The sequence below is a fragment of the Salvia hispanica genome, chromosome 5, assembly GCF_029641045.1.
Source record: "Salvia hispanica isolate PSC_SH4W2 chromosome 5, Shi_PSC_v1, whole genome shotgun sequence".
NCBI lineage: Eukaryota > Viridiplantae > Streptophyta > Magnoliopsida > Lamiales > Lamiaceae > Salvia > Salvia hispanica.
Genome location: NC_142696.1, coordinates 26,592,650 through 26,610,705, shown reverse-complemented (window position 1 = coordinate 26,610,705; position 18,056 = coordinate 26,592,650). Strand labels below are relative to the sequence as shown.

General features: G+C 36.5%; 2 protein-coding genes and 1 long non-coding RNA gene across 5 annotated transcripts; 2 read left to right on the top strand and 1 right to left on the bottom strand.

Moving 5' to 3' along the window:
- Positions 1-398: 398 nt before the first annotated feature.
- LOC125190875 (uncharacterized) lies at positions 399-3,883 on the bottom strand. Of its 3 annotated transcripts, XR_007170984.2 has the most exons (5): positions 3,435-3,883; positions 2,317-2,399; positions 1,166-1,324; positions 688-740; positions 399-561 (listed from the first exon to the last, which is right to left on the bottom strand). It is a non-coding gene; the product is annotated as an uncharacterized LOC125190875 (long non-coding RNA). The 3 variants fall into 3 exon arrangements; XR_016130139.1 differs by lacking the exon at positions 2,317-2,399 and having other exon boundaries at positions 401-561; XR_007170985.2 differs by lacking the exon at positions 688-740 and having other exon boundaries at positions 402-561.
- A 1,754-nt stretch (positions 3,884-5,637) lies between these two features.
- LOC125189598 (transcription elongation factor SPT6 homolog) lies at positions 5,638-13,259 on the top strand. Its single transcript, XM_089058244.1, has 17 exons — positions 5,638-5,903; positions 5,978-6,073; positions 6,509-6,632; positions 6,751-6,826; positions 6,942-7,095; positions 7,184-7,319; positions 7,409-7,655; positions 7,734-7,931; positions 8,036-8,155; positions 8,436-8,822; positions 8,888-8,998; positions 9,100-9,879; positions 10,032-10,173; positions 10,310-11,484; positions 11,808-12,017; positions 12,160-12,643; positions 12,733-13,259. The coding sequence occupies exons 1-17, from the start codon at positions 5,870-5,872 to the stop codon at positions 13,119-13,121; spliced, it is 4,863 nt and encodes a 1,620-aa protein (XP_088914370.1). The 5' UTR covers positions 5,638-5,869; the 3' UTR covers positions 13,122-13,259.
- Positions 13,260-14,865: 1,606 nt separating this feature from the next.
- LOC125189600 (putative serine/threonine-protein kinase PBL7) lies at positions 14,866-17,604 on the top strand. Its single transcript, XM_089058084.1, has 9 exons — positions 14,866-15,055; positions 15,140-15,273; positions 15,376-15,470; positions 16,041-16,189; positions 16,251-16,622; positions 16,730-16,872; positions 16,956-17,162; positions 17,228-17,377; positions 17,445-17,604. The coding sequence occupies exons 1-9, from the start codon at positions 14,872-14,874 to the stop codon at positions 17,517-17,519; spliced, it is 1,509 nt and encodes a 502-aa protein (XP_088914210.1). The 5' UTR covers positions 14,866-14,871; the 3' UTR covers positions 17,520-17,604.
- Positions 17,605-18,056: the final 452 nt, after the last annotated feature.

Genomic DNA, 18,056 nt, shown 5'->3' with positions numbered 1-18,056 from the left:
AAATTTTAAAAATACAAAAAAAAAAAGGTAAGTTTAAAATTGAACAATTAATTTCAATTTATTAAAATCGAACAATTAATTAAAATCAGATTACAATTTATTAAAATCAGAAGTGATAAAGTAAGACATTAATTTCAGATTTTGGATCATTTAGATTTTAAAACATCTACTCCAATCCAAACATCTAAAATTTTTGAAATTGAAATCTATATCTATATATATGTATATATACTCTTATAAAGGGAGACTTGTTTAGAAAATTTACACAAGTGCCACTGGGCTCACATTTGGGCGTGAAACGTCATGAAATATTGCCAGCATCTTACTTTATTTTTTATTATCTTATAAAGTCAGTTTTTTAATGTGTATCTCATGTGTGATTAATGTGTATCTCATGCGTGATTAGTTTTGTATGGACCTTCAGTGGATTTGCAGCCTTTTTCTGTTGGCCTTTTATAGGCTTGATATAAAATACCACTATTCTACTATTACAATATATCTGTTTTTTCCATTCTTCCAAAGCTAACACTGTTTCACTCGCCGGTTTCCAATGATTTTTGTCTGTGAAAAAGAAAAATTTAACACGTTAAATGCATATTCAAAACCTTTCATTTTTATGAATCCAAAAAATATGTCTAAAATTCATTTTTTAAAGTAAAAATCAGAAATTGTAAAAGTATTAATTACCTTAATGTAGTTATGAAATGGAGTAATATTGTTAGTCATATTGCAATTTGTCCCTGAAAAATATTCTATATGGTGTCAAGACGTGTCAACCCTAAATTCAGATACATAAATCTGCAGACAGTAAGGAATATATTTATCCCTAAAATTCAAAAAAAAAATCAGATAGTGTCAAGATTTGTCAATCCTAAATTCAGATGCATAAATTTGTACACATTACGCAATATATTGATCCCTAAATTTCATTTCTCTAAAGAAAATGGACAATCAGGGCACTAATTAACATTTTTAGAGCAATTTTTATTGTTTTGGATTTACATTAGTTAATATTTAGAGCAATGATATATCAGGTATATGAATTAATTTGTAAAAATTTCAAATTCTAACTATTTGAAAATGTTTTTGCGAACTATGAGACATAGATGATAGAAATCTTAGTATGTAATCTGCATCCATTTACCACAAATAGTTTATTTCGTACCTTGATATATTTATTCATATAGCTATGTTGTTTTGTTGCTGATGTAGTAGAGTAGGTTGTAGGGAGGCCACGCCTGCTACGACATTGGTGCTTCTTCGATGATGATTGCACCGTGAGGAGTGAAAGGCGCCTGTTTATCTTCTTCTTCTCTCCCCTTTTCTGTAGAATGAAGAGTGACAAAGGCGGCTGTTATTAGTTAAGGTTTAGATTTGATATAGGACATATTAAGTCATATATAAATAAAAGAAGAATAGGTTAATAAATGCATTAATATATTAAGGCTTAATTTAGGTTATATTAATGCAAACTTATACTCCCTCCGTCCCGCTTTAGGAGTCCCGGTTGAGATAAATTAATAAAAAATGCATACAAAGTGTTAAAAGTGGATCCCAACATCCACTACAACTAATAAAAAAGTGTTAAAAGTGGGTCACAACATCCACTATAACATTTATTTATTGGACACTCAATTAAAAGTGGATCCCAACATCCACTACAATATTTATTTATTACACACTCAAACACTTTTTTCTTAAAACATGTGCCCGACTCAACCGGGACTCCTAAAGCGCGACGGAGGGAGTAATATTTAATGGGCCTAGTTTATGACATGCTATTTTAAGGATTATATCATTTCAGTTAAAAGTAATTAACTTATATATTTGTACATATACAGTGTATAATTTAGACATTTTTATTCTATTAGTTTTCATATTAGTTTGTAAATATCTAGATTAATAACTGACTAATTGCATTAGATTTTTCGGTGTTTTTTAATTATTTGATTTTCTTTTCTATTATTTATTTCGGATTATTATATGAAAGATCATTTATGATGATGTTTTTATGGGGAACCTGCATTGTTTGTTATCAGCCTGCCGAAGAAGGGAGCCCTATAAATAACCCTCTCCTATCACTCCCATAACAAGTTACTTCCTCTCTCACAGTCGAAATCAGAAAGCAAAATCTATAAAAAAATATTTCAGTTTAGTTCTTCTTCCGTAATTCATATTCTCCATCATCTTTATCTTCCTATTTCTTCTTTATATATTATATTATGTATGTTCACACTCTTTACTTATTTATTTTGTTTCAGCTTTTTCATTTTGTTTCCGCGTTTAACACTGTGCCGGTTAATTTAGTATTCTTACGTTGAATCTGGCATTCCTTCCATTTTGTTATTCTTGAGACCTTGCACTGCTTCTACATTTGAGTTGTTTTTTCCTTTTTATCCCTGCATTTAAAATTTAGAAGGAGATTATTAGTTTTTTCTATATTCCCTGCATTTGAGTTTATGTAGAATGTATATACCGACCTCTTATTTCAATTTAGCATGCAATATGTGTTCTTTGGATTCCATTCTTCTTGAAATTTTTAAAGATAATTCTTGCAAAATATGTTGCTGCATTCATTGACTGGAATTATAAAGCTGTAATTAGCAGTTTTGGTGGAAGAGGTTGACAAACTGACTTTAACTCAAGCATAGATATTGCATATCTGATTCCAAGTATATAAATCTCAATTTGAAGTATACTTAGAGGTATGCTCGTAAAGACTGTTATACAAAAGCATATTCAATCTGAGTATACTTATCGGGATGTTTTAATGAACATGCCTGCGAGCACTAGGTGGTTAATGTGGTTAAGGCACTTGGTGGATAGGTAATGCTCCCAATAGTAAGTATACTTAACCGAGCCCAAGCTCATTCATTTGTGCTAACACACTTGGAAAAGCGATAAAACCTTAATGCCCCGACCAGCAGATACTACCATCAACTATAAACCATTTGCATTTCTAATGAGTTGTTAAAAGTTTTCATGGTTCAGAGAATTATACCAGAGCGGCTTCGTTAAGGGATATCCGACTTACCTGTGGGCCAATTCTGGAGGCCGAGCTTTACTTAATATCTGTTTTGTTTTGTAGAAATTTTAAAAATTCAGAAACACCTGATAGTCACACCATTTATCATAATAGGTAGATTACTTAGCTTTAACTCCTTTTGTAAAAGTTTCTTCCCTTTGTTTTCATGCCATATCTAAATTTAGGGCAGAGGAGTACCATTTGTTCAATCTTTCTGCTATTTTTTTCCTATGCAACAAGAGTTTGTTAGTGTTTTAGTTGTGAATAGATCGTGCTCTACTTTTTCACTCCCAAATTATGTAAAGTGTCCAGGTTCGTTTCTTAGCAAACGGATATTTTCTACCTAATTAGCCGAAAATGGATTGACGCACTGAAAAAGGATTTTGAACATTAAGGAATAAATTTTTACCTAATCTGGTGATGGTGAGGATTTCGTCTCTGTTGCGGCATCTGTGTTCGAGGCCGTCAAATGAGAGCAGGAGAGAAAAGTAATTCGCATACGACTTCGATTTCTCCAATTTTGTCGGAGTAATGGCAGGATCTGAAAGATTTAAGGTTTCGTCGGAGAATTGGTGTTTGAGACGGTGAATTGACAACACCGGAGAACACAGATCTAGGGCACGACATCGATTTCTTCGATTGTGTTGGAGAATGGCATAAAAGTTGGAGAGCGATTTATGGTTTTTTCTATTTTGTGGTGTTTACGGAATTTTGGATGGTTTTTGTTTCGAACAATCTGTGAGAAGATGTAGAAGCTTCCGATTTTGCGGTGTTTGTAGTCATTGTTGCCGTCGCCGGTGACATTTGTCGTGATTGGCTGCAAAGTCGGTGAGGTGCAAGGAAAGCTAGGGTTTCAAATGTCGGCGCTGAAAATGGAGTGTTACATTTCTATTTTTGATAATAATAGTACGTTACTCTCTCCGTCCACAAACAATAGATCTATTGTTGTTCGGCACGAGTTTTAATGTAGAATTGGTAAAGTAAGAGAGAGAAGGAGAAAAAGTAGGTAAAGTAAGAGAGGTAGGGAAAAAAAATGAGTAAAGTACGAGAGAGGGAAGAAAAAGTGGGAAAAGTATGAGAGATAAATTTTCCATTTTAAGAAAGTGATCTATTTTTTGTGTACGTCCCAAAATAACAAAAGTGATCTATTTTCTGTGGACGGAGGGAGTATTAAATTACAATGTTTACTAATAAGTTTATGGAATATATATTGGGCTGCTTTATTTTTTGTTTTGGGCTTCTGTTATGGAATATATAATGGGTCCTTCATATTTTTCGAATTGGGCTGTTTAGAGAAATCTTTTTATGTTTTGGGTTGGTTCCAGATAAATAGAAATATTGGGCTTCTCATTTTTCTTGTGGGCTTTTCTTAAAAAAAAAAAAAATTTAAATTTTTTCCTAAATTGGGAAAATTTTAAATATTTTATTGTTTTAAAAAATTGTTATGTTTAATTATGTTAAACAGTAGTTGATGTGGAGCATCAGTTCAGTAATCCTATAATTATAAGTGTATTGTTACTGCTGATCAAGGTTTGATTGGATTGAGTGAAAATAATTTGAATTCGGCGAATTTGAAACAAGATGAATGTATTGTTTTACACGTTGTTCTACGTACGGTTAATTTTATTTTATTTTTGTGTTAATTTTTATTATAGCGAAAATATATGTTGTATTTATATAAATTTTATTAAATTATATTTTTAATGTTAAGTGTATCATGTTTATTAAAATTTAATCAGCAAATTTATATTTTTTTCAAATTATGTCAATTAGGTTTACATTATAGATATAAATTTAAAAACTTCTTTTAAATTTAGTTGATTTAAACTTATTTATCAAAAATATTAAAATCTTCATTTTATTTATATTGCATGTTGAATTATTATTATTTGTTTTGCATATTATTATGATATTACTTATTAGTGATGCTTGTTATTCGTGTTCAACTTATGAAGCATTTTTTGGTATTAAGAACGGTTGGGCAAATCGTATTAGTCTACTAATCATAAATGAAAATATAAGTATTGGTAATCATATTGTATGAACTAGTATTTTTTTTATGGACTTTAATTTATTTGTATTTCAGTAGTATATATTGTTTGTGTATGTTACTACAAGCATAGTAGAATGGCTTATGAGTAGCATGTGAAGATCTTTTAGGGCGTAAGAGATTTATTGGCTGAAGCAAAAGATCATTTACTACATCCTCATTTAATATATGATTGATTTATTTCATTTTATTTTACTCTTTTTAGGTCATAAATTAAAGTTGTAGGCATCGCGTGAAATGTTTTATTTAGATTGAGTTCGAAGGAGTACGTTTTCCTTCTTTTAATTCTTAATAATGTTATTAAATATTTATACTTATTATAGTTAAAATATTTTTCTAATCATAAACACCATTGTTATTCTCTTTATTTATTTATTCTTTATTATTCAACATAATTTTTTAAAAATTGTTTGACCCATGCATAGCACAGATGTTAACACTGGCTCGAATCAAATTTCAAATTTTAATTTAATTATGATCTAATTTTTGGAATTGGGACATTATGCTAACTCGCTAACAAATAGTTGCAGCTTACCTTTACTGAAATAAAAGGTACACGCATACCTAATTACGCATATACTCTCGTCTCGTATGCAAACACACACTTGATGTGTGAGTGATTGGTTTTGCGGTCTGAATATTGAGGAGTGAAAATCAAAGAGGGTTTCTGGCTTTCCGCTTGCTAGGGTTTGCCACACTTACATTTTTTCCGCCCTCACGGAAAATTTGTGGCTCTTAATTTGTAACTGCGCCGCTTCTAGGGTTTCGCCTCATTCCTCAACGATTTTACCACAATGACCGGCAAAAATGTCATCTCCGACGATGAAGGTACAATTTTCCCGATATTTATCGGAAATTTCGGTGTGCTTGTTTTGTCGATCTGATTAGGTCTTTTCTCGCAGATGAGATTGGAGTCGAAGAAGAAGAAAGAGACGAGGAGCCTTATGGAGACCGCGGCGGTGATCCTGGCGGTGACGATGAAGATGAAGAAGACGACGGTAAGCCCAGTGCATTTCCAAATTTTTTTTTTTTGGCTAAACTTTTTGGTATGTTGATATTGTGAAATTATGTTGTGGATTCTCTATTCCATTCTGGAAAAATTATGTTGAAGACCTAATTCTTTTCGCTACTAAACCAGTTTAAATCGTTTGGTTGAAGCACGACGAGGGTTCTAGTGCATGCAATTAAAAAGCACTCATCACTTTTTTCTGTTTCTTCATTTTTGGGAGGGGATACAATTATTATCTGTTTTTTTTTTTTTGGATAAAATCATTTATCTGTCCATGGAGTAATTACCTTAAGCAGACTAAAGGTTTAGTACAGCACAATCACCTAATGTATTTTCATCTTCAATTATTTATAATTAAGAGTACTGGTCTATTTAACGGTGGGTTGGTGGTGACTGTCTGATGGAAATCATCTATTTTGAATAGAGGAAGGACAGGATGAATATGAAAATGATGGATTTATAGTGAACGATGTCGATGAAGAAGAGGATGAGGAAGAAGATCGAGTTGATAGTGATGAGGAGCAGAAGAAAAAGAAAAGAAAGAAAAGGTTGTTACTTTTATTCTCACTTATGAGGTCTTTTTATTTGGTAGATATAAAACTTTTGACCATTGAAGACACAGAAAAGATTATTTTGATCTCATGATAATGAAATGGATCAACATAGGGATCAATTCATGCTTGATGAGGATGACTATGAACTCCTCCAAGAAAGCAATATATCTGTCAATCGTTCAAAGCTCGTGAGTTCATCTTCTTTTGGCTTTTTCAGAGTCTTTAGGCGCATTTATGCCTTTAATTTTTTACTGCAGAAATTTTTTAGTTTACCTTGCTATTCTGTGTTTTTATTAATTATAGGAAAGTAAGAAGTTTAAGAGACTGAAGAAGGCTAGGAGGGATGCAGAAGAAGAGCCTTCCGGGTTTTCCGATGAAGAAGAATTTGATAGAAGTGGGAAGGGTGGGCGTACTGCAGAGGAGAAGCTCAAGCGTAGTTTGTTTGGTGATGATGATGGTAAAACTTCTCATTGCAAGTATGTTTTTACCTTGAGCATTTAGATGTATAGATGAATAGTGATCTTGGGTTTTCTCACCTATTGCAGGGCAACCTCTTGAGGATATTGCAGAGGAGGATGAACAGCTTGAAGAAGAAGATGATGCAGACATTGGTGAGGAGGATGAGATGGCTGATTTCATTGTTGATGAAGAAGAAGTTGATGAGCATGGAACCCCTGTTAGGTCTTTCAACAGACCTTATATTTGTAAATGTTGCTTTTGATCTAATGTTCTCTATATTCTGTATATAACAGTTTTTCATCTGCACGCAGGAGAAAGAAACCTAAGAAAAACAGACAGCGCCCGGGGATTTCCTCATCTGCACTGCAGGAAGCACATGAAATTTTTGGTGATGTTGAAGATCTCCTGAGGCTTCGCAAGATAGATGTGCGAGACAGGTTTGGTGAAACTAGTGAAAGGAGTCTTGAAGATCAGTTTGATCCAAGTGTGCTTTCTGAAAAGTACATGACAGAAAAGGATGATCAAATACGGGAAATCGATATTCCTGAAAGAATGCAGGTTTACTTAGTATCTTGTGGCATATTTGTGATCATAGATGCTAAGTCTTTGGCTGTAAACTCCTACCTTTCTTTGTAGATATCCGAGGAAAGTACAGGCCACCCCCCAACAGATGAGTTCAGTGTCAAAATGGAGACCGAGTGGATATACAATCAACTTGTCAGTGGTATGGTACCTTTGTTCAACAGGAGTGGTACTACAAATGAAGAAGTAGATGATGAGCTGAAGCGGCATATAGCTAGATTCTTGGAGTTGATTCACGTTCAGAATTTAGACGTATGGTTTTTAGTAAAAATTGTTATTAGGAATTATTTAAGAGTATCATATTTTCTGATTTTCGTTGCAAGGGTAAGTCGCTGATCTGTTTATCCATATTGTAGGTCCCGTTCATTGCTATGTACAGGAAAGAGGAAATATTAAGCCTTCTAAAGGATCCAACTGAACGCGAAGCTGGCATTGAAAATGATATGAATCAAAAGCCCACGCTGAAGTGGCACAAGGTGCTCATTTATTAATTGCTTATGACTGGTTCCTCTTCCTCCTTTTAACTGTGGTATAACGGTAGGTAACCGTTTTAAGTCGAAAGTGTTTGTCCCCTTTCACCGATATGTTTGATTTTAACTGATGTGCTTTTTATTTATGGAACCCATGAAGTAGCTAAAAGAATTCCGTAATAGAAAATTTTTATCGTATATTTTGTGCGTTTGACTTTCAATACCTCATAGATGGAAGACTAGCTTGTGAGTTTATGGAGATACTTAAAGGACTCGTGTGCTGCAGGTGCTTTGGGCAATTCAGGACTTGGATCAGAAATGGCTTCTTCTTTTGAAAAGAAAAAGTGCTCTACAGTCATATTATACTAAGCGATTTGAAGAAGAGAGAAGGAGAGTGTATGATGAGACACGCCTTAGATTAAATGAACAGCTGTTTCAGTCAATCACTAAGTCACTCGAAGCTGCTGATTCGGAAAGAGAAGTGGATGATGTAGACTCAAAATTTAATTTGCATTTCCCTCCGGGCGAAGTTGTCCTAGACGAAGGCCAGTTTAAAAGACCAAAGAGAAAGTCACATTACAGCATTTGTAGTAAAGCTGGACTGTGGGAGGTTGCAAGCAAATTTGGTTACAGCTCTGAGCAATTTGGTTTGCAGATATCTCTGGAGAAAATGGTAGGAATTTTATTTCTGAATGCCCTTCTTTTATTGATTGATCAAGTGGGCTTTGTTCTTTACAGAGAATGGATGAATTGGAGGATGCTAAGGAAACACCAGAGGAAATGGCTTCTAATTTCACCTGTGCAATGTTTGAGATACCTCAAGCGGTATTGAAAGGTGCAAGGCACATGGTATGTAGAAGTTTCCTTATTCGATAATTTTGTTATACTGGGTAGATTTTTATATGGTTTAAAATATTTTCTCTAACTTCTCATGATAAAATTATGAACAGGCGGCGGTTGAAATTAGCTGTGAACCATGTGTTAGGAGACATGTGCGCAGTATTTTTATGGACAACGCTGTAGTGTCAACTAGTCCTACACCTGAGGGAAACACAGCTATTGATTCTTTTCACCAGTTTTATGGAGTAAAGTGGTTGAAGGACAAACCACTTAATAGATTTGAGGATGCTCAATGGCTTTTGATTCAGAAAGCTGAAGAGGAGAAGCTCTTGCAAGTTACTATAAAGCTGCCTGAAGTAGTCCTTGATAAGTTGATAAGTGACTCAAATGATTATTATTTGAGTGATGGTGTAAGTAAATCTGCTCAGTTATGGAATGAGCAGAGGAAACTGATTCTTAATGATGCATTTAACAATTTTCTTCTTCCTTCAATGGAAAAAGAAGCTAGATCACTGCTGACAAGTAGAGCGAAATCATGGCTACTATCAGATTATGGGAGGCTATTGTGGGATAAAGTATCTGTTGCACCATACCAACGGAAAGAGAATGATGTCAGTTCTGATGAAGAAACTGCACCCAGGGTTATGGCTTGCTGTTGGGGCCCTGGGAAGCCAGCGACTACCTTTGTGATGTTGGATTCATCTGGAGAAGTTTTGGATGTGTTGCATGCTGGTTCCCTCAGCATTCGTGGTCAAAGTGTCAATGAACAGCAACGTAAAAGAAATGATCAGCAGAGAGTGCAAAAGTTTATGATGGACCATCAACCACATATTGTAGTTTTAGGAGCAAATAATTTGTCTTGTACGCGGTTGAAGGAGGACATTTATGAGGTAAATAGTTGCACTATTTTTGTTTCTTTACTGTAACTTCTTTGTATGTCATACATTGCAATCTCTATCCTTTATTTTGGAATTTCTTTTTCATTAACTCTAGAAAATATTTATGAGGTAACGCTTTATTTTATTGCCCATTCTGTTATCAGATAATATTCAAGATGGTGGAAGATAATCCTCGTGATGTTGGTCACGAGATGGATAATCTGAATATTGTCTTTGGCGATGAATCTTTACCGCATCTGTATGAAAATTCTCGTATCTCAGTTGATCAGCTTCCTTCACAAGAAGGTAACCTTGATTTTTTTTTACATGATCACTTCCCTTTACTTATTCTTTATGTGGATGTTGCTGCCACCATAGTACTATGCCAGTTGTATGCATTATTTTTTCCAGCTTACTTATACATCCCCCCCCCCCCTTCCAGGTATCATTAGACGTGCTGTGGGTCTTGGACGTCATCTTCAGAATCCATTGGCAATGGCTGCCACATTATGTGGGCCGGGTAAAGAGATATTATCTTGGAAGCTTAACCCTTTGGAGAACTTTCTTACTCCTGATGAGAAGTATGGAATGGTTGAACAAGTGATGGTAGATGTAACAAACCAGGTGGGCCTTGATATTAATTTGGCTGCCAGTCATGAATGGTTATTTGCTCCTCTACAATTTATTTCTGGTCTAGGACCCAGAAAAGCAGCTTCTCTCCAGAGGTCCCTAGTAAGAGCAGGTGCCATCTTCACAAGGAAAGACCTGCTGCAATCTCATGGGCTTGGCAAAAAGGTTTTTATCAATGCTGTTGGGTTCCTACGAGTGCGACGTAGCGGATTGACTTCCAGTAGTAGTCAATTTATTGATCTGTTAGATGACACCAGAATTCATCCAGAATCATATATTCTCGCACAAGATCTGGCCAAGGATATTTATCGGGAGGATGGGAATGATGATGCCAATGACGACGACGATGTCCTGGAAATGGCGATCGAGCATGTCAGGGAGAAGCCACATTTACTGAGAGCTGTAGATGTTCATGAATATGCTGAGCAGAAAAATCATCTGAACAAGAAAGAAACCCTCAATGATATTAGATTGGAATTGATGGAAGGTTTTCAGGATCGTCGCAGACCCTTTGTAGAACCAAGTCAGGATGAAGAGTTTGGCATGATCACTGGAGAGACTGAAGAGGAACTCTCTGAAGGAAGAATTGTGCAGGCCACAGTTCGAAAGGTTCAGGGTCAGAGAGCAATTTGCGTCCTTGAATCTGGATTAGCTGGCATTCTCAGTAAGGAGGATTACATGGATGATTGGAGGGATATCAATGAGTTAAATGAGAAGCTGAGTGAGGGTGATATTTTGACTTGCAGAATTAAATCAATTCAGAAAAATCGCTATCAGGTGTTTTTAACTTGTAGAGAAAGTGAAATGAGGAGTAACCGTTACAAGAGTCACAGAATGACAGATCCTTACTATCATGAAGAACGCGGTACTCTGCAAACTGTTCAGGAAAAAGCTCGCAAGGAGAAGGAACTTGCAAAGAAGCATTTCAAGCCGAGAATGATCGTTCACCCACGCTTCCAAAATATAACGTCTGATGCTGCGATAGAGGTTTGTTGTGATCTTCTATTGTAGTCTTTCACAATTCATTTGTGGGCCTGCTTGGCACTTGCGTATTTATTTGGTATTTGGGATTATTGATTTTTTTTTTCTTGGACTTGATATGGTTTGATTACCTTTTAATCTAAGGTTCATTCACATGCGAAGCGTAATTTATGCTGGTGAAGATTCGTTTTATTGAGTCCAGATTGTGATATCATTCCAAAAAGTGCATTTACATGATTTTTTAATAGCTTACTGCTGCTACTTACTCTTCCTGTTTCGAAATGCTTTCATGTCTTTGAGTTCTTATACCCTTTGATTCCTGTCAACAGTTTTTGTCTGACAAGGATCCCGGTGAAAGTGTCATACGCCCTAGTTCTCGTGGGCCATCATTTTTGACATTGACTCTGAAAGTTTATGATGGGGTATATGCGAACAAGGACATTGTAGAAGGTGGAAAAGAGCACAAGGATATAACCAGCTTGCTTCGGATCGGGAAAACACTGAAAATCGGAGAGGATACATTTGAAGATCTTGATGAGGTAATTTATGGAGCTGTTATTTTGGAGAGTTACTGATCATAGGCTATGGAATTGTATTATCTGAATAAAATATCTTATGCCCTTTCCAGATTAGATATTTTATTTCCCTGAAAGCATGCGAGTTTGATTAACCCTCATGCAGGTAATGGATCGTTATGTAGATCCACTGGTAGCTCATTTGAAGTCAATGCTGAATTACCGAAAGTTCAGGAGGGGTACTAAAACTGAAGTTGATGAGCTCCTCAGAATTGAAAAGGCCGAGAATCCTATGAGAATTGTATATTGCTTTGGAATATCTCACGAGCATCCTGGCACATTCATCTTGACGTATATACGGAGTTCTAATCCTCATCACGAGTACATAGGTCTCTATCCAAAGGGATTTAAGTTCCGGAAACGAATGTTTGAGGATATAGACCGTCTTGTGGCTTATTTTCAGAAACATATTGATGACTCATCTGACTCTACTCCATCGCTACGATCAGTTGCTGCTATGGTGCCAATGAGGAGTCCTGCAACTGGGGGCTCATCTGGGTCTGGTGGTGGGTGGGGCAATTCATCCAATGATGGAGGCTGGAGAGGAGGCCAGTCTTCAGACAGAGACAGGAATTCTGGTCCTAGAAGTGGTAAGATTTGAAATTATTTAATTCACTTGTGCATTTCATAAATAAATTTTGTGAATAATAAATGTGCATCAATTTGCTTTTCCTTGCAGGGAGGGGTGATTACAGAAATGGTGATGGGCATCCCAGTGGAGCACCTAGACCATATGGTGGGCGAGGACGTGGACGTGGCCGGGGCCGTGGGTCAGATTCTTATGGTAATGGCAGGGGTGACAGGCAGGACCAAGACCGTGGTTCACAAAGGTGGGGTTCCAAGGATGGCGATGGTGGTGGTGGATGGGGGAGTGGCTTCTCTGGATCAAAAGCCCAGGATTCACCGGGCGGTGGTAGTTGGGGAGGCGGCGGTGGTGGTGGTAATGCTGGTGAGGGCAGCAGCACTGGTTGGGGTAGCTGGGGAGGAGATGCTGGTGGTTCGGGTGCGGATGCAGGTAATTCAGGGTGGGGAGATGCCAAGAAGAGTTCAGATGGTGGTGGTTGGTGATAAATATCAGGATGTTCTTGTAATTTTTATTATCTATACTACTGAATTCTCGTGTTGAATAGGCGTTCAGCTCCTAGCTTCTTTCTTGGACAATCTACTATCAGTTGGTCTATTTTGAATCTTTCATTCTGATTTCTAGATGGTCTTCTATTGCCTTTTTTTGTTTCTCTGTTCAGCAAAGGCTATATATTTTATATGGAAGTCAGTTCTGTCACAATGAAATTTAGCCTGCTGGATAATTCAATGTCAAGCGATTTTATATGCATTTCATTAAAACTCTCCTTAATATTACGACTAAGTTAAATACTAGCACGATTTGTTGTAATTGATAAAGATCAATACTCATGGCATGGGACCGGGCTTGGTTCGACTGTCTCAGCAGGTTATGAGTGGAACGAGACGAACGAAAAGGCCACAAGAAAGACCACCTCCTCCCCCTGTCTTCCCACATTCTCCATTGCTGCTGCTGTTGTTTCTTCTCTCCAACTCCTGGCGACAGACTGGATACGAAGCTCGTTGTTCCATGGCATTATGCAATCTGAGTGGTACCTGAGATCCCAGTTCGAAATCTTCTCTGCAAACAGCACGTGTCTGAGTTAAAATCTTGATGGTCAGTAAGGCATCAATGGAGGCACGCTCTGATCACTCTGTGTCACATGTTGAAGAAATTCCTCAAATCCTGGTCAATACAAGAGTTACGTTCCAAGAGGCCACTGCTGCCTGGCAACACGAGGAGTGAATTCCACGATGCCCCAATCAATCCAAATTCGAGAGGGCTTCCATACTAATTGCATCGTCAAGATCTTGAACAAAACCTTGTTCACTTCCCAGTTTGCACAAACCAGATTGAGCCCGGGTTCCTGGAAATTAGTATACCACCAATGAGCTGCCCGTTGGCTCTCGACATCTATGATCTCTCTTGCACAAGGTGTTTGCATAAACAAGTAATTAAGCATAGGGTCAATATAAAACTTGTGAAAAATGAAGGCAATAAACAAAAATCAGTCTACTCAATCAATTGACTAAGCACAGATCAACAACAGTTAATATTCAAGGAAAGCGATCGCCATTTTTTTCCAGCAATATTTCCGGTCACATAAGAACATTACCAGATTCATACTAAAAAACTATCACGTGATAAATTCAGTTTGTATTACTGACATAAACTTTCAAGAAAACAACTAGAGAGGAAGCAAGAACTGAGGAATTCTTGTCTTTATCCATACAAACATGCAGCAACATTGGAATATCAGTAACAACGTGTTTTCATAATTTGATGAATATTTTGCTTCTTTGTGATAATCGTGCAGTGAAAATGGATGGTGCAACTACTAAGACAAGAAGCTGAAATAGTGATCATAAACTAACCTCTCATCTATATTCAAATCATGTAGTGAAGACAACAAATAACACATGCAATGGATACAAAACAACAAGGCCAAGTGCTGCAAAAAAAATCTCTTCATATAAAATAGTTTACCATTATTCTCTACTGCACCTTTTTTTCCTACTCATTCATTGTTCTTGATATTAACATTGACAACTTAGTATATTTCATAATATGCTTATATTCTTAGTCAAAAACAACAAGGTATTTTTGAAAGTTTTGTTGCTTTTCAAGATTCTTACATGTTAATCTATTTATAGCATGAAAAGAATTACTAATATTTGATTTTACTGAATTAAGGCCCTTGAAACTTGCATGATTTTAGTCAAGTGATTTATGCTCCTTCATTCTTCAACACGAGCCATGACTACGAACAGGCAAAGGACGCTGATCATCCATGATGCTTCGAAACAGCTCAGTATTTCTCTTAGGAGCATGGTGGTTCAGTTATCGCTCAGCTATGGTAGCATCATCAAGCTTCTTGTGATCACTGAAGCTTTTACAGAGAAACATAGATTTCAAGCTAAGAGATGTGGCCTCGTGCTAAGTAAGAAATTACCCTTTTCTCGTCTATGTGATGATGATCCATTCGAAGATAAAATCTGAGTACTAATTCATGACATGTTTAAAGAATCCAAGACGCATTCAAGTGCAACGATTAACAAACACAAGGCAGATATCAAAGAAGAAATTTACAAGACACTTGTCAGATACTCAACCTCACTGGAGTTTAAAGAGATGTTGGTTGCTGCAGATATGTTACAGGTGATTGATTTACTAATATTAGATAGCAAGACTAAATTTCTCTACTATATCTGTCTATCTATATGCTATAAAATGAGTTAACATTATGTTGTAAATGTTTAGGTTGAATTTGGGATCACGGTAGAAGCCGGCATGCTGAAAGAAGTAGCAGTCGAATACGCTAAAAGTTACCAGGCCACGCATGTAGTTCTTGGAAGGTATTTGTAAATCTATCCTCAATTACTATTGTTAAGAATTGATCGGATAGCTATGAACAACAAACAACCAAGAACGAGTATCCAATATACCACAGCAACAATGATATACGTGGTTCGATCAATGTGATCTACATCCACGGGAAAAACACTCGATCTTTATTGCTCATTCACACACAACAATTACAGAAAGTGAATTCAAGATCAAACGCAATACAAATGATGCACTCTAGAAATCAATCAGCTCAACCTCGCTACAATGATTTCCTCACAAAGACTAATGCACCACACTCTTTCTTGAGCTGAAAACCGTCAACTCCGAGCCTTATATGCGAAGGTGAGGCAGCGTAACAGAATGAGCTCAAGCTCCAGCTCACAATCCCCAAATTAGCCGTTGCCTAACCTAATTTCAATTCACTCTTGTAACTTTTTGCGCATTAGTCCCTCAGCTTGCCCATTTGTGAAGTAATGGCCCACACTCCAACAACTACTCAACTGAACTAGGAAAATGAAATATAGGTAAGACTACTCAACTCAACCGTAGAATTGCTTATACGAAAACGATTCTCGTAGGAAACTGAGGAAAGAAACAAAATACTTCATCAAAAACTTGTCCTGTGGAATATCAAGGATCAAATCTGACCACACCATTCAGATTTTAAGAGCACCTCAAATCGACGAAGCTGCCACAAAAGGGGAGGTTACTACCGACCAGAAGAACAGTAAGTTATAGTAAAATTTCTAAAAAAGTGTGTGTGTTAAATACTTATAGTTGAGGTGCAGGGGAAGAAGGGTGGGAAAGTAGCCACTTGCTATGTTGTTCATGTAGAAACACAAGGCCATGGTATAGACAGAAGATGAACTTCACTTATGCTGAGCTGCAGATTGCAACAAATGGCTTCTGCTCTCAGAACTTGATGTCGGATCATGGAAGCAAAACCTATCTCGGATTGTTGAACGATCAGAGGAAAATTCTGATCAGGGAGACCCCTTCAGTAACAATGGGAGAGGAAGATTATCAGAGAGAGGTTCGGATGCTGGAGGGAGTTAGGCATTCGAATGTGGCGTTGCTCATAGGGTCGTGCTCAGAGGGACCAAACAGATTCCTCGTGTATGAGTACATCTGCAACGGTTCTCTCAACACACATCTATCTGGTGAGTAGAGACAGTAGTGATCTCAATCAACTTACAAGACCTATATATATATACATACATATCTCTTTTTTGTTCTTTTATCTTTGAATGAATGTGATTTTGTGCAGATGGAAACAAGAAGATGACATGGGAAATACGAATAAACATAGCATACGGTGCAGCTAAAGGGTTGGCATACTTGCACGAAGAAGGAATCTATGGAAGCATGAGGCCAAGCAACATCCTTGTAACACATGATTTTCAACCGATGGTAAAGTTTTTTGATATATTTGAAAAGAAATATGATGGAAATGGATATAGATGATCTCTTACAGCGGAAACATGTGTGATCAGCTGTCGTACTACGGATTTATGAATGAATACGAGACGTTAGGAGAGCGGTCAGCCATGAAGACTTATGAACACTTGGCACCAGAGTACGATGAAACTGGGAAAGAAGTGAGTAAAGCTGATGTGTTTGCGTTTGGCATGGTGCTTCTCGAGCTGATCACAGGGAGAAAGACGATAGAAGACACCGATGGCCAAAGCTACTTGAGATGGGTAAGTTCATCTTCACAAAGGCAATGCCATTGTTTGTAGGAATTAAACTCACAATTTTGTTGCAGGCGAGGCCGCTGCTAAGGCAAAAGAAATACACAGAACTAACAGATCCAACGCTGAAAGATAGCCCCGATGTTTACCAGCTCTACTGGTTGGTTCGCATGGCTGATAAATGCCTCAGCTTGGATCCCAATAGTAGATACTCAATCAACAAGGTAACTTTAATGCTAACTCTTTCCATTGCTTTCTCTTAACATTTTTGCTCATCTTTTTTTTTCCTAGGTTGTGAAAGCATTGTCGGACGTTATAAATCGCTGTGGTGTTGAAGAATTCTCTCCTACTGAATCTGAATTGTGAGAATTTGGTGTATTAATGTTCTACCTTTTGAGAGATAAGTCATGCTTGATGATACAATGATGAATTTATTATTCCATAAATTATTTTATTGAATATTTATTAATTTCAAAATATAATATCCATATATTAATACTCCCTCTGACCCAACTAAGTTGAGACATAACTTTTGGGCACGTAGATTAAGAAATTATATTGAAAAGTAGGAGAGAGGAATGAAGTAGGAAGATAAAGAGAGAGTAAAGTAGATATTGAAATAAAGTAAAAGTGATTGGATGTTTTGTTTTTTTTTTTAAAAGAAATGACTCAATTTAGTTGGGACATCCCAAAGAGGAATACGACTCAACTTAGTTGGGATGGAGGGAGTACAAAATTACTAAAACTAGTTTTTAAAAAATAGAGATACACAAAGATATGAAGATATCACTAATATATTCTTGAATAGGTTTGTGTTAAAATGACAACACTTTTTAAAGTGACACCGTGACACCATATATACAGCAATATTATAAACGTTACACAGCAATATTACAAACACTA

What these genes read in the sequence shown, in the direction of transcription:
- LOC125189598 (XM_089058244.1), top strand. Translation starts at nt 5,870, where the DNA reads ATGACCGGCAAAAATGTCATCTCCGACGATGAAG. An exon ending in TTTGTTTGGTGATGATGATG is followed by an intron (nt 7,096 to 7,183) that starts GTAAAACTTCTC and finishes CACCTATTGCAG; the next exon opens with GGCAACCTCTTGAGGATATT. An exon ending in TTCACGTTCAGAATTTAGAC is followed by an intron (nt 7,932 to 8,035) that starts GTATGGTTTTTA and finishes TCCATATTGTAG; the next exon opens with GTCCCGTTCATTGCTATGTA.
- LOC125189600 (XM_089058084.1), top strand. Translation starts at nt 14,872, where the DNA reads ATGACTACGAACAGGCAAAGGACGCTGATCATCCATGATGCTTCGAAA. An exon ending in ACGCATGTAGTTCTTGGAAG is followed by an intron (nt 15,471 to 16,040) that starts GTATTTGTAAAT and finishes CGATTCTCGTAG; the next exon opens with GAAACTGAGGAAAGAAACAA. An exon ending in TACTACCGACCAGAAGAACA is followed by an intron (nt 16,190 to 16,250) that starts GTAAGTTATAGT and finishes GTTGAGGTGCAG; the next exon opens with GGGAAGAAGGGTGGGAAAGT.